The sequence below is a fragment of the Furipterus horrens genome, unplaced genomic scaffold (assembly GCF_987537825.1).
Source record: "Furipterus horrens unplaced genomic scaffold, mFurHor1.1.pri manual_scaffold_1, whole genome shotgun sequence".
In the NCBI taxonomy this organism is placed as follows: domain Eukaryota; kingdom Metazoa; phylum Chordata; class Mammalia; order Chiroptera; family Furipteridae; genus Furipterus; species Furipterus horrens.
The window spans coordinates 6110721-6124877 of NW_028327171.1; the positions used below are offsets into that span (position 1 = coordinate 6110721).

Below are 14157 nucleotides of genomic sequence, written 5' to 3' on the forward strand. Positions count from 1 at the left end.
ATATAGGATGGTACAGCTTTTGGCTGAAAGCAGTAACCTCCAGTTTCTATATTTTAAGGATTATTCATATTCCAATTATACTTCACTTCGATTATACTTCTTGATACAAAGTTGTTTTCCTAAATCCAAATTAACTACATACACATCACTGCTGTAGAAGTATAAAGTTTAATCTGATCAGCATTGTAATTGGAATATTAGAAACCAATTTGAAAATGGAAAAAGAATGCCTGAGTCAAAACTGAAAACAATGTGCTAGCCTACTTCACATACTTTTCAAGTACGGACATTTATTGATTGGTGTGGTTGATGGATAAATCAATTCCATATAGAGGGGAAACCCTTTAGTGGCAAAGCATAACCCCTCTCGAGCAAGCCTTTATCAGGACCTGGTTTGAGACGTCCTTTCTTCGCCTTCCTTCACTGACAAGCGATGAAATGACCAAAACTCAGGAAGCGAGTAGCATTTATCTGATATTCATCCCCCCTAAAGCTAAGTTTCCAAAAGGATCCCACAAACTGAAAAGTCTCTTTAGAGAATGTAGAAGCAAGTGTTTTCTAAACTCTGTGGGTTTAACATTTTACTTTTTTTCCTAAGGGAGTTGGTAACTGAGAAGTCAGCTCCTACTGCACGAGTGTCAGGACAAGGGACTGTCAGAAATCACTACACCATCTAAAGCTGTTCTCCACGCATCTGGTCACTTCCGTGGTTGAACAGATGACCTTAAGAAGCCCTGAGTACACCCAGGGAGGGTAAAAACTTGAATTGCTTTATTCTGCACCTACAGCTAACCTACAGTGTTCTCTCATCTCTAGAAAAGTTAATTGGCAACATTCTTATGATTCTCACAAGATCAGTGATGGCTATTCCTTTTTTTTTTTCTGAAAATCTGAAGAAAGCTCTATGAAGCATGAAAGGAACCTGACACTTATCTGCTTCAGCCACTCTTTAGGAGGCGTCCCAGAGCTTTTTAAACTAGCACAGACAGGATCAGGTATCAGAAGTACAGTTTCCCACCGACCTGCTTGCTTCGCGAAGGAACAGCAGCAGGGACACACAACCCCGTGACAAGCCCTGTGGGAGCACATCCCATGCCCCCTGCAGCTCCCCTGGTGCACCCAGCTGGCAGCCCGTGTTCTGCCTGCACGAGACGGCACGAGTGGGCGGAGGTCAGGGAGCTGCCTGAGACCCGAGGCGAGGACGGGCTGCACCCTTGACTGACTTAGCCAGCCTGGTGGCTTGAAGCAGTTTAAAAAATAACAATTAAAAAAGCCTTATTAAATTTATTATAGTAACTTGACTAAAAAACTGGTTCCCGGATGAAACCGCCGAGACTCAGATGTGCCGATGCGCTAACTCGGAGCGTGACAGTGGCGACGCTGCGCCAGAGGGGAAAACCAGCGTGTGCCTCGCTGGCAAGCCCCAGTGAAGTGGCGAGGGTCTCACAGGTGAGCTGAGCGTGTGCAGTCCAAGGGCCACATACGGATCAACGGTTAGACAATTAGCTTCCACATATTAAAAACGGAAGAACCCTTTAACACTGAACCTGAAAAGGGAATACTTCCTAATATTTTCCCTGCGGGCCCAGCAGGGAGCAGGGTGAGCTGCGGTCTGGGGCCGGTCACCCCGTCAGGCACGGCAGGCGGTCCCTCTCTCTTTAGCCGTCCAAATCCCCGTTAAAGGCTTTAGTAAATGATGAAACTTACCTTAAAATTAACTTCAGAACTAAAGCATGACCAGAAAACACGTTAACACCGATCATGACACTGAGTGGAACTACTGGTCTTGACACACGCTGCCGCGGGCAGGAGCCCACAGACTCGAGGCCCCAACCGCCCCCAGCAAATCCCGAAGGGCAGCCCTTGAAAGGCGACAAGTCACAGTCGAGATGTTTTTCTAGCATATTAAAATGTGAGGAACAAGCTTGGCTGGTTGAGTTACTGGTAAAAATCCCCCTGAACTGAGAATTTCCATGTATCCTTAGGCAACATCTATAATTTAAGAAAATAGCTATAAAAACTCTTCAAATGAGAGGAGACATACGCAGCCCTCATCATTACACTTTGTATACTTCATTCCTTCCCATTAATTCACAACCGAGCTACAAGATTAGCATTTAAATACTCATCTATATCTTGGACTATATTTTTCCACAACACTCCATTTTCTCCCTAGCTTTGACATAGTTATTTGGTTTGGTCTTTCTGTTCCCAAATACTAGAATTAGAATGAGAGACAGTCTAAACCGTTAAGCTGCAAACTTCTTAGGGTTTCTGCTTTATTAGTCCCTGATATCCAGAGCAGAGGTGTGAGGTATACGTAAATAATTAACAGACAGAAACTTCTTCTACAATGAAGACGCTTTGCTGCACCCATCATACAAGAATTGAGCTCTAATTTCCATACAATGTAAGAAAACTGAAGTACTGTATTTGGTGACAGCTACAAGATACTTGCCAAAGCAATATGTTTACTTAATGAAAAAATGCGGCTGGCATTTCAGCTACAGTAAATAAAGGACAAGACAAAAAGCTTATCTGGCCTTTTAAGTCACTCAAAAAATCAATACAATTTAGCAGAAAGGGAAACCAAAAACACTATATGCAAAGCACTTTTAACGATGTTCTTGCATTCTGACATACAAACCCTTCACTTTGTTCAAGTGGTACAATCATTCAATTTGTACTGACAAAAGAAATTAGTCCTTTCAGCTCAGTTTTTAACACTATACAGTGAAGTTAATAAATTTTGTGTTCTAATTATTCTAAAGAAAAAAATGCTCAAAGACGGACAGGGAATGTAGTATGGACCCAATGTTATTCTAAATCTGCATTTTTACTACAATGTCATCACCCAGTGGAGTGGGAAGAACTTGGTGGCATGTGACGTGTTTTATTCTTGTTTTTGTACAGTAGTGCCCTCTGACAGTATTTTAATTGGTTTATGTCTCCTTTTCCCATTTGTACTTCTAGGTTTTGAAGTGCATTTTCCTAAAACACAAGTTCTTAGCTCCCACTTCCTTATTAAAAAACGAATTCCCTTCTCAATACAATTCTCTACTATTTAAAAGAAGGTTTTGTTTTTTCAACTTAGAAGCTGTAACTGCTTTATCCTTTTCTAAGGATTACTAAACTGAGAAAAGATTTAATCAGAAATTTTACCCTAAAATAAAAAAGGGAAAATGACAACCCTAAGAATTGTGAGGGATAAACTTTTCCTTTTATTCAGAAATCACTACACATTGTCAGTATGCCCTTTTTAAATAAGTAGGGTATAAAATAAATGCTCTTTAAAACCTCACCTACTTTCTAAATGTTTGAAATCTTTTTCTTAATATGCTTGGTAAAATTAATCTATCAAAGAAATAAAAAAATGAAATCTAAATGCCTCAAACCTTTCTGTTTGAACTCCAAGTGAATAAAATCATAGGGCTTTGGACATACACAACCACAGTAGTCTTTTCCTTAAACCATAAACCATTAAGTTACTTCAAGTGCAATGGAAGGCTACAGGACTTCTGGATCAGTTCCCATTCCATCTGTAACCTTTTATCTTTTGTCATAAGAAAAATACAAACTGATCCCAAACATATTAAAGTACATCTGTGCATTAAATCCCTGCGCATTTTCGCATAAAGTAGAAAAGAGTCAAACGTTCTAGTGCTCAATGTAAACATTTTGAACAATTATTTATTAATTTTCCTTAAAGGTATTTAGGAGTGTGTGTCACATATTCAAAGTTAACCTCAGGAATAGCACCATGGCCAAAAAAAAAAAAACCACCAAAAAAATTATTCACTCTATAATCCTTTAGTTTTACTTCAGAACTTGAGAAGCTACCATTGTTAATCATGCCTTCAAAGTCACCAGGGCAAGTCTTTTTTCAGATGAAACCAGAATACTTCTTATATAAACAAGGGTCTAACCATTTTGGACAAGATGAAAAATTAGTAATTAGTTGGCCAGCCAATCATTGACTAAATCATTAATTCTGTCTAAAAGATAAGTATAGTTCTATTAGTGAAGCCTAAATGGTCAAAGTATCATTTTACCAAAAGAATCTGTGCTTATGAATATATGTTCCATACTTACTTATGGATTTTTGGTACCTTTTTGCAAATGATGGTAAACATGGAGTTAAAACCCTGAGAAGAGATATAAAATGCAGAAGCTTAAAGAAGAGCTTAAATAAATTAATGGATATGACATCTGTCACCACTTCTTAAAATGAGAGAAGGAAAGAGCACTCCCATTAATTTTTTCAGGTCAAAAATCAAGGACAATTATCCTGCATCACACTGTCTGCTATACATTTAATACGAGCTTTGAGAAGAGCATCTCTGTTCTGAAGTGGTGACAACTCTCTAAACAACTCAAGGAGAGGCTGGTATCCCACCTACCTCGGCTGATAAAGTCCAAAAACATCCTCCCCTTAAGACTGCGGTAGAAAGAGAAAATATTTTCTCCCATGTCAAACAGAATAGGTAACTACATAGTAACGACACCGAAGAGCACTTTCTAAGACTAACACTAGAGTCTGGCGCTTTTCCCTATCTTGCCACCTTAGGTATACACAGGAGAAAAGGGTTAATTGTGTCTGAAACCAAATAGTTAGGGCCAATAAATAGGAAAGACAGGAGTACTGTAACATACCCCTCTGCTACGAAATATGTAAACCATTGTATCAAGTCCATCTTCAGGCACAAACAAGCTAGGAATGGCCACCTACACTGTTTGGGCACAACCCATCAAGTAAAATATTTGGCTCGAAAAAAGTAAGTGTACTATGGTACTTGATGATGGGATAAAAATTTCACTATAAATGGGTTCCAAAAATATTTTCCCACAAAACATGACTTTCTTAGATTTTAACTAGAGGTCACTAATAAAGGTACACTTAGTTGCCCAGCAAAGAATGCTTGAGACTGCCCGTGGCAACAGTAAGCTAAAACAGAGAGATGGAGAGTAACATTTAACTAGGTTCCTGTATAAATGAGAGTTACAATTGCACACTTAACCCTATAATTTCAATAAAAATGGGGGAACTACATATAATTTAAATACTCTTTTAGTCCTGTACACTATTAAAAAACAAACTTTCCCTAAATCTAAGGCACACAAACTCCTCTATTTCACAGAGTAAGACTATGGAAGACCAAGAGTTTGGTTAAATCCCTTACATGGAGACCAGGAGATCTTGGAAAGAAAATTACTTAGCATTTTGTTAGTGCACAATTTAAAAGAAAATGCTAGGATGAAGTTCTGGCCTTAAGAGGTTTGAAATATACTATCAAAACAAAAAAAAACAAAAACAGCGCTTTATAAATTCAAGTTTATAAAATAAAAATGCTATTTTCCTTTAAAAGAGACAGAGAGAGAGAGAGAGACAGAGATATCAACAGTATTTGGAAAGAAAACTGAAAACCATTTGAATGAAAATGACCAAATCTGGTATTATGCATTCTACTCAAGTAGCCAGGGAAAGGGGGGGAAAAAAAAGTGGTAGGTACCTTGCCTACTACTAATCATGGTTAACACCTCCCATGATTGTAATGTCGGTATGCACATAATAGTTATGAAAAAAATCGGTAAACATAGGCCATGTGAAATTGTTACACTACAAAGGGACATGGGTTAGAACTACCACCTTTTGACGAATTCAGAAAATATCTGCATGGCACTTGCTACCATGAAAGTTAATGCTCATTGGTTATGATAACCAAGATGTCTAGTGTTTAACGTATCTCAAACTCCTGCTATATGTAGTTACATACTGTTTAAGTAGATCTGCCCCCAAAATGAAGCATATTTTGGCACCTGTGCTGAACGCTGCTATAAAGGCAAGCAAGTGCAAATAAAAATAACAGTCATGATTTAGTCACATTCATAACTTTTCATAGAAAAATATAAATATATTCCCTGAATTTTAGGACAAAATAATAATTTCAATAGCCAGGTTTCACCATAAAGTCCAGTCCATTTCCTCTTTAAATGAACTGGTTTTCCCTCAAGGTCATAAGGTGCAATCATCAAAATCTAACACATTTTCTAAGTGTCTGTCGTCATCCCCATCGTGGTATCTCACGGTCCTTCTACCCTGATTCCTCGTTTTGATCTTGGAGCGCCGCAGAGCGCGCTGAGCGTTAGCGCAGGCCAGGCCCTCCCAGTCGTTGTCGTCGGCGCTCAGCCTCGGCCGCTTGCTCTGCCTGGGCCGCCGCACCGCTCGAGAGGCCTTGGCGCCAGGAGTTTTACCTTTTCTGACTGCCTGCGCTTTTCCCTTCGTTTTCCTCTTTTTGGTGTTGGTCTCGTCAGCACAGTCAACGTCGGATTCAGTTACAGACCCCAGCTCTGACCCAGACCGGGGGCTGGTGCCAGGCCCGCACGCTGGCTTCCCTGCGGCTTCTGAAGTCCTCGCACCCCCCGGCTCGGGGTGCAGTCTCTTCCTCTTCGCTTCCGTCCTCGCTGCTTCCTGCGCGTCCTGGGTCACTTCTGTCTTACTGAAAGGAGCCTTCCCATACGTCCTGAGTCTTCTGCCGTTCCACCTGCGCAGCCCGTAGTTGAGTTCCTCTTCAAAGTTGGTCTCTGCAGCATCTTTGTGCTCCCAAGTTGGCTCAGAAGGAAGTTTTCTGCCAGCCTCACCCCCTGGAATATGGCTTTCTGAATCTCCCTCTGAAGGCCCAATCAACGACTTCTTCGTTCCAGAAGGAGCATTTGTTTTGTGATCGGCACGCCTACGGGGCCCGTCCCTGCGTTCTGAATTGGACACGCCTTCGGAGCCCGAGTCTCCGTTCGCAGACGGACGCGTGCGCTTCGGACGCCCGTCCGCGCCGGCCTCAGGCGGCGCCCCCGCGCAGGCGCCCCGGCCGTTCGGCACTTCGCAGGGTGCATCGCCCTCGGAATCGCTTACGCTCTTCTTCGCTGTGGCACCTGCAAAACGCAGGGGCTTCTTCCTTCCACTTTTGCTTCTAGTACACATCGTTTCTAAACTAACATCTTCCACATCGCTCATGAGTTTAATCCTACTGGCAGCGGCAGCTGCACATCTTCGAGGAATCCTCAGGAGCCCCGTTCTGGCTTTGGAGGGTTTCTTAACCTCCTTTGAATTGCTCTCTGAGTCACTGGAACAGACCCTTTTCCTGGAAACTTTTCTTCTTTGTTCATGGTCTTGTGATGCAGAATCTAAAAATTAAGAGTATTCCTTTAATCTTTAATAGAACATTTAAACAACTTCAGTCTAGAATTCTTCATTCTTACTAGCTTGGAAAGAGGATGACAGTGAGCATCATGGGAGCAGTAACCTGTCAGCCTCAGCACCATTCACCAGTGCAAGATGTTCCTGTAAAACCCCACGCCTTCCTAGCTCCACAAACACCTGACGCCAGAGCAGTTACAGGAAGACAGACTGAACTCTCTCCGCCACCACACTGACATATGCGAACTAACCGCTGGCTCTCGGCCTTCCTGAGCCTCTTCTGAACTTCACAAGCCCCCAACACACCAACGACTTTCATCCTGGCTCTAGCTGCCCCTGCGCTCTCACCGTTCTCACCAATCCCCGTTTACCAGGAGTACAGTCTCAATTCAGCAACTTACAGTTCACCTCTCCCTGCTCCAGAGTTATCAGTAAAATTGCCAATAATAATTACCTCGTAAAAGATATGAAGACTAAACTGGTTAATAAACAAAGTATTTAGAGAAACATTATGCATGATACACAGATCATCTCGGTAACTGCTCTGTTAGCTGATATTATTACTACTTACCACATTCCTTTCAACCAGTCCTACTCTTTTCTTTCCTCTTCTCAAACTATGAGCATGACAGTTTATCAATGTGTTTGCTTCTGCTTTTCTTAAACCCTTTGCCAATACGATATCCCCAGCACCAATACAAGTGAAATCTTTAATACAAAACAGTCAAGGCCGAGATTGCCTGTGACGTGAATAAAACTAAATGTACTCAAAAACAAGCATGCGCACATATAGCAACGTGTGCCATAAGGAAAGGACGATAAGAATAAATCAGTGAAACGTTTTCAATTACCTTTCATAAAATTGTCTGGTTTTTCTTTTGTTTTGTCATTATCTGAGTCCGAATCAGTTTCAGATACATGATCTGAGAAACAGGGGGACCCGGCAAGAGATTCACACCTCACATTTTCTGACACCAGGTTTGTTGCCATTTTGTGGCATCTACCATCTTTTCCACCTTCTTCAGATTCCGAGTCCTCTGAATCACTGAAGATCTTTGCTTTTTTAAGGAAAGCAGCATTCTTGCGACCTGTGTTGTATTTCCTACCATCATATTTTCTTGGTTCAGAATCTGCCTCCTCCTCTTCCCCTGAGATGCTTCCTGCCTTAAGCTTCCGTCCAGATGTTGACGGGCCAGTAGTTCTGTTATGTCTACTATCTGAACCATGAATTTTAGAGTCTTCCTCAGAGGACTCTATTTTAAGGAATTTTGTTTTAGAAGCTGCTGGAGTGTGGGACTTGTAACCATCAGCGTGCCGGGTTTTCCGGACTACCGGCAGCTCACTTTCTGACTCCGAATCTCCATTTTCAGATTCACTGACAGTACTCTGGGCAGCATGAGAGCTGGACACCGGTGATGGTTGGTTTTTATCTTTTAGCTCCTCTTCTTCAGTTTCTGACTTCAAGCTCTGATCATCTTCAGAATTATAGAGTAACCTTTTCCTAGCTACAGCAGAAGCATTGCGGTGAGGCACCTTACGGCCAGAACAGACGCTCTCAGAGCTGAAATTCTCCTCTGCGTCACTCATGAGCTTTATCTTGCTGGCAGCCACAGCCGCACACTTCCGCAGCACTTTCCGGGTATTTCCAGCTCGGGCTTTTAGGCTTTCACCCGTCTCCAGTGAATTGTTATCAGAGTCACTTAAATAGACTCTCTTTCGAGTGACTTTTCTGCCACATCCATTTTCTAAAGAAACTGGACCTGGAAATAAAGTAGTAAGATTAGAAAGGTCTTCCTTATTTCGACATTTTTAAAATGATTTTATTATTTTAGTACTAATGTTCTTTGTATTTTACTGCCAAAACAGATTTTCTTTCTAAACATAAAAGGCCCGAAGGAGGAAAAAGAATAGCCAGTCCAGAAATCAGCCCACACGTATGTGGTCATTTAATTCACAACGAAGGAGACAAGAATGTACAGATAAGGGGAGAGGACAGACTCTTCTATCAGTGGTGTTGGGAAAACTGGACGGCCACATGCAAAAGATGAAACTGAACCACTATCTTACAACACACACAAAAAGTAACCCAAAACAGATTGAAGACTTGAGTGTAAGACCTGAAACGATAAAACTCCCAGGGAAATCATAGGCAGTCAACTCCTTGACATTGGTGTTGGTGGTGAATCTTTCAATCTGACACAAAGGTGACAGAAGCAGAAATAAACAAGTGGGACTAAATGATCAAACTAAAAGCTTCTGCACAGCAAAGGAAATCATGAACTTACATAACTGAAAAATTAAAATTAAAAATGAGCAGAGGCCCTGAATAGACATTTTCCAAAAAAGACATAGAGATGGCCAACAGGCTTGTGAAAAGATGCTCAACATCACTACTCATCAGGGAAATGTAAATCAAAACTACAATGAGGTACCAGAACAGCTGTTATCAAAAAGAAAAGAAACAAGTGTTTGCAAGGATGTGAAGAAAAGGGAACCCTTGTGTACTGTTGGTGGGACTGCCGATGAGTGCAGCCGCTGAGGGAAACAGTATAGAGGGTCCTCAAAAACTTAAAACTAGAACTACCACCTGATCCAGCTAGTCCACTTTTTGGCATTTAGCCGAAGAAAACAAAAATAATCCCCAAAGTTCTATGAACCCACAGATTGTTGCAGCACTATTTACAGTACTCAAGATACGGAAACAAGCAGTATATCCACTGGTAGATGAATGGATAAAGAAAATGCGATACAGAGGTACAATGGAATACTACTGAGCCGTAAGAGGAATGGATTCTTGATAGCTGCGGCAACAGAGGGACCTTAAGGGCATCATGCTGAGTGAAATGTCAGAGAGAAACGAGTACCATATGGTCTCACTTATATGTGGAACCTAAAGAACAACCAACCAAGCTCACAGACACAGACAACAGCAAAACAGGGAAGGAGGGCCCAAAGGTACACACTTCCAATAAAATACATCATGGGCTGTAATGTACAGCATGGTGACTACAGGGAATACTGTATTGCATGTTTAAAAGTTGCTGAAAGAGTAAATCTTACAAGTTTTCATCTCAAGAAAAAAATGGGGGAAAAACTGTTCTAACTATACGGTGATGGATGGTAACTAGACTTGTGGTAACTTCACGATGTATACAAATATCAAATCATTATGCTGTACACCTGTAACTAACACAATATCATATGTGATTACACCTCCATTTTTTTTAGAGCCTAAAGAACATTTAATCGTATGTAGATGCATTCAATCAGTAAACAATTCCGTGTTTAGCTTCTGAATTCTCTGGCTATCCACCCTCCAAAGCGCCCCTGAGTCTCTCACCAGTTCTTCTCTGAGCAGCCCTGGTTCGGGTCACTCGGAGGTTGCTGCTCCTGGCCGGCCTGCCGCGGAGCGGGGGCTCGCGCGCGCCTGAACTCTCTTTGCTTTCCTCGGAACTACTTGAAGCTGAAGATGATGAAGAGGTACCTAAGTAATCTTCCATTTCACTTTCTGAGAAAAATAAAGCATCAGCAGTTCATTACATATATTCTACCACTTTACACATATAAGCAGTTATTTCATAACAAAAGACTTAGAACAGATTCTTAAAATACTTCAATGTATTTCTGAAAATTGTTCAAAAAAAAAACAGCTGATAAAATTTTGCTAGCAAAAAGTACATAGTCAGCATTCTGAATCAAGTTTGTTTTCTTATTTCTGAAAGGAACATATTACTACCTGGTTTGGACTCAGAAAATACAATTTATATTTTAATAAACTAACTTCCACTTAAATATCGAATTAGCCTACTATCCACTTAATTCTGTTATGAAACAGGGATTTCCAACAGAAAAGACCTATCATTTCAAATCTAGCATTTCAAGTCTAGCAATTCTCTCTAGTAGCCCTTCCTAAAACTATTGTTGTATCTTTCAGTTCAAGAATGGTCATTTCTACATGCTTTAAAAAAATGAGGAAAGTAAGATAAATAATTTAAATAGTACAGGTCATTCCCCCGACTCTATTCCCGATAAACAAGTGTACGCCCCAGTGTGAGCACAAGACCGGAAACTCGAATTCCCTATTCCTTCATCCAGACTTAATTCTTACATGCCTGTCACAGAATGAAAACTTCATCAAAATGAGTGGGAACACTGTTAAAAGACAAAATTTTACATTACACAACCCAACTCCATTTTAAAGAGGAAAGTGGATGTGTTAGAAAATGTTACCGAACTATGTTTCCTCCTGTGAAATTGCTGTGCTGTTTGTCTGCTTCCTGTTCCTACTCTATTCCACTTCCCACCACATTGACAGTTTCCAGATTCTCCCTCCTCCCTGCATATCACTGCCAAATTGATCCATCTTCTAAAAACAGAATTCATCATGTGGCTACCTTATTCAACAAGGGACCCAATTAAGTAATTCAAACTCTTCTGCAAGGCTTGCCAGTCTCTAAAACATGGCTGCGCTCTACCTGCTTGATCCTATTATTTTAAATTACAACAGCTGTTATTATAGTATCATCACAATTCCCCAAAATCACTCAGAGCAATCCTGAAGCAGATAAACACCGCAGCTGCAGAATTCACACAATGCTAGAAAAGGGTTAGCACCCGCTAGTTTTACTACCAAATAGCAGTAACGTAAGTTAGAATTTACTAGGTCATCAGCCATAATTACCATGCCTTTTTAAATTTAAATGTCAACATTTGCATACAACATGTGATACTTATATCACATTATTTAAAATGTGGAGGATTCAGATTTGCAATGTTGGCAGTACCATTTGCAAAGAACATCCTTATCAAAGACATTCTAATTGCTCCATATTTGTTACTTCTGTCTCTTCCGTGGAATTTTCCAGCTCCTTAAATTGGCGAAGGCCTGTCTTACGTATTCCTGCCTGTACACCCGCAGGAACTAGCAGTGTTACACATGCTGAGCACTCAGCAGGTGAATAACACAATGTTCCACTTCTCACCAGATAATGCAGAACCGTTGGTCAGAGTGATAGTTCTATTTCTTCTTCTTCTTTCCGATGATTCTGTTGAATCTGAAGAGTCACCGGAAGTTACACCCGAAGAGACACTAACACTTGTCTTGTGGCTTGCAGAATAAGCTGCCTGACTTGAGGTAGACTGGGGAGGAGAACCTACCAACTGAGGAATTACTCTTGTCTGAGACTTTAAACGCGTCTGCTTGATATTTCTGGTCAAAGATATGAACAAAGAAAACAATATTTTACAAAACAGAAAATGCCTAAATAAAAGTATATTATTACTTCAATCAAAGAATGATTTTAGATCAAAACATTTATTATTAAACATACTATTCTGGCATGAATTACTATTAATATTCTTACTCTAAACTTGATATTGTTTATTACAAACTGAAGTAATGAACAAATGATCCAAGTGACAGAATTAGAGAAAATCAGACTGAATACCTCGGGTTCTTTGGATTAAATGCTTAGGGGAGCCAATATTTATGGAATATAGGTATCTAAGTGCCAATTCACCATGTTTGGCCCCTGAGCCATGGATTATGGGGGAAAAAGTGGAAGTTTAAAACAAGCTAATTATAGAATTTACAGATCTGGGTAACAGCTTTTTCAGAGTACCTAAAGCATTTGAGCTAAAAGATAATCACATTTTCTAAAGCAATAATTGTGTGTATAATCAAGAAAATTCAAGCTTGTTAATGTCAAAATTTTAACTTCCATTAATAGCAACTGGAGGGCAGACCAGTAAATAACAAAAAGAAGTCATTACATAATTGTATTTATCATAAACTTCATTTTTAACAGTAGACAAGCTGGTGATACCTCAAGAGTAAAAACTTTCCCTTTTTATCTATGTTCTTCTGAACTGTTAAGACTCTTTCTTGATTCCAAGAGACTTTTTGAAAAATAACTAAAAACTCATACAGTAACAGACATACCCAAACTCAGGGTCATTTTATAAAATAGATGACCTAGTCTTTAAAAATGTCAATCAAGAAGGCAAAGGTTACAAATAAAATTCCAGACTTAAAAAGACTAGACAGAGCAACTAAATGCCAATACCAATACATAATCTAGATTGGGGGGTTGGGGGGATGCCCTTAGAACATTATGGAGTTACCTATTGAACTATAAATAATGTGTGGTTAAAACCTGTTCCTAGCAAATCCACACCAAGCATTTAGGGGTAAACAAGCATGATGTCAGAAATATTCTTTTGACTGATTTAAAAGAAAAAAAACTAACAAAATGTAAAAAATATACAGTTTTCTGAATTCTTGGACTTTCCTGTAATTCTGAAATTATTTCTAAATGAAAAGTTAGAGAAAATATGTGGGGAGGACATATAACAGTACTGTGTACTGGATGACAGGTGGCTAAGAAGACGAACAGGTCATTATCGAATGAGTGTGTTTATCTGTTTTGAATGAGGCTCTGTTTTCTAAACATAGGGAGCAGAGTCAATGAATACATCAGCAAATCATCTCACCCAGAAAGCAAAAACATGAATCGCAAAATAATCCAACACAACCATTTCAGAACTCAGGAAAATAAAGGCATATAATAAATTAAGTGTTTACTGAAGAAAGACTTCTGAATCTAAGTAAAGACAGAGGCGTCTTTGGCACTTTAACTTGGGGCTGCTCCTCAGTTCTGTGGCCCTGAGGACACAGAGAAGCTGCCTGCCCAAGAGCACTAAAAACATTGCTGGGAAGTCAACAAGGCCAATGGCTGCCTGAGGCTGTGTCATGGCTAGAGCAAGAGAATTGGACTAGAAATTTAAAGGAGAGATTTAATGAAGGAGAAGTCCCAGGAGTCTTTAAAACATCTTCCTGGGGATGTGGAAGGTTCCACACATATTCAAGAAAGACCAGAAAGAATCCAGTTGTTATTCATCCTTGACTGACCCTGAGACTCTTAAGTCTGATAAAATAATGGCAAATAGTGCAGTCTGCACTACAT

At 40.2% G+C, this 14157-nt stretch overlaps 1 protein-coding gene across 1 annotated transcript in view; it reads right to left on the bottom strand.

The window, feature by feature from the left end:
• Positions 1-5873: 5873 nt before the first annotated feature.
• The window catches only part of BRWD1 (bromodomain and WD repeat domain containing 1), an 88607-nt gene continuing 80323 nt past the window's right edge, over positions 5874-14157 (bottom strand). Inside the window, exons 38-41 of the mRNA XM_090271770.1 lie at positions 12175-12401; positions 10533-10700; positions 8044-8952; positions 5874-7179 (exon numbers count right to left, since the gene is read on the bottom strand). Coding sequence (XP_090127896.1) covers positions 6014-7179; positions 8044-8952; positions 10533-10700; positions 12175-12401 — 2470 coding nt within the window. The 3' untranslated portion in view covers positions 5874-6013. The remainder of the gene's footprint in view (positions 7180-8043; positions 8953-10532; positions 10701-12174; positions 12402-14157) is intronic.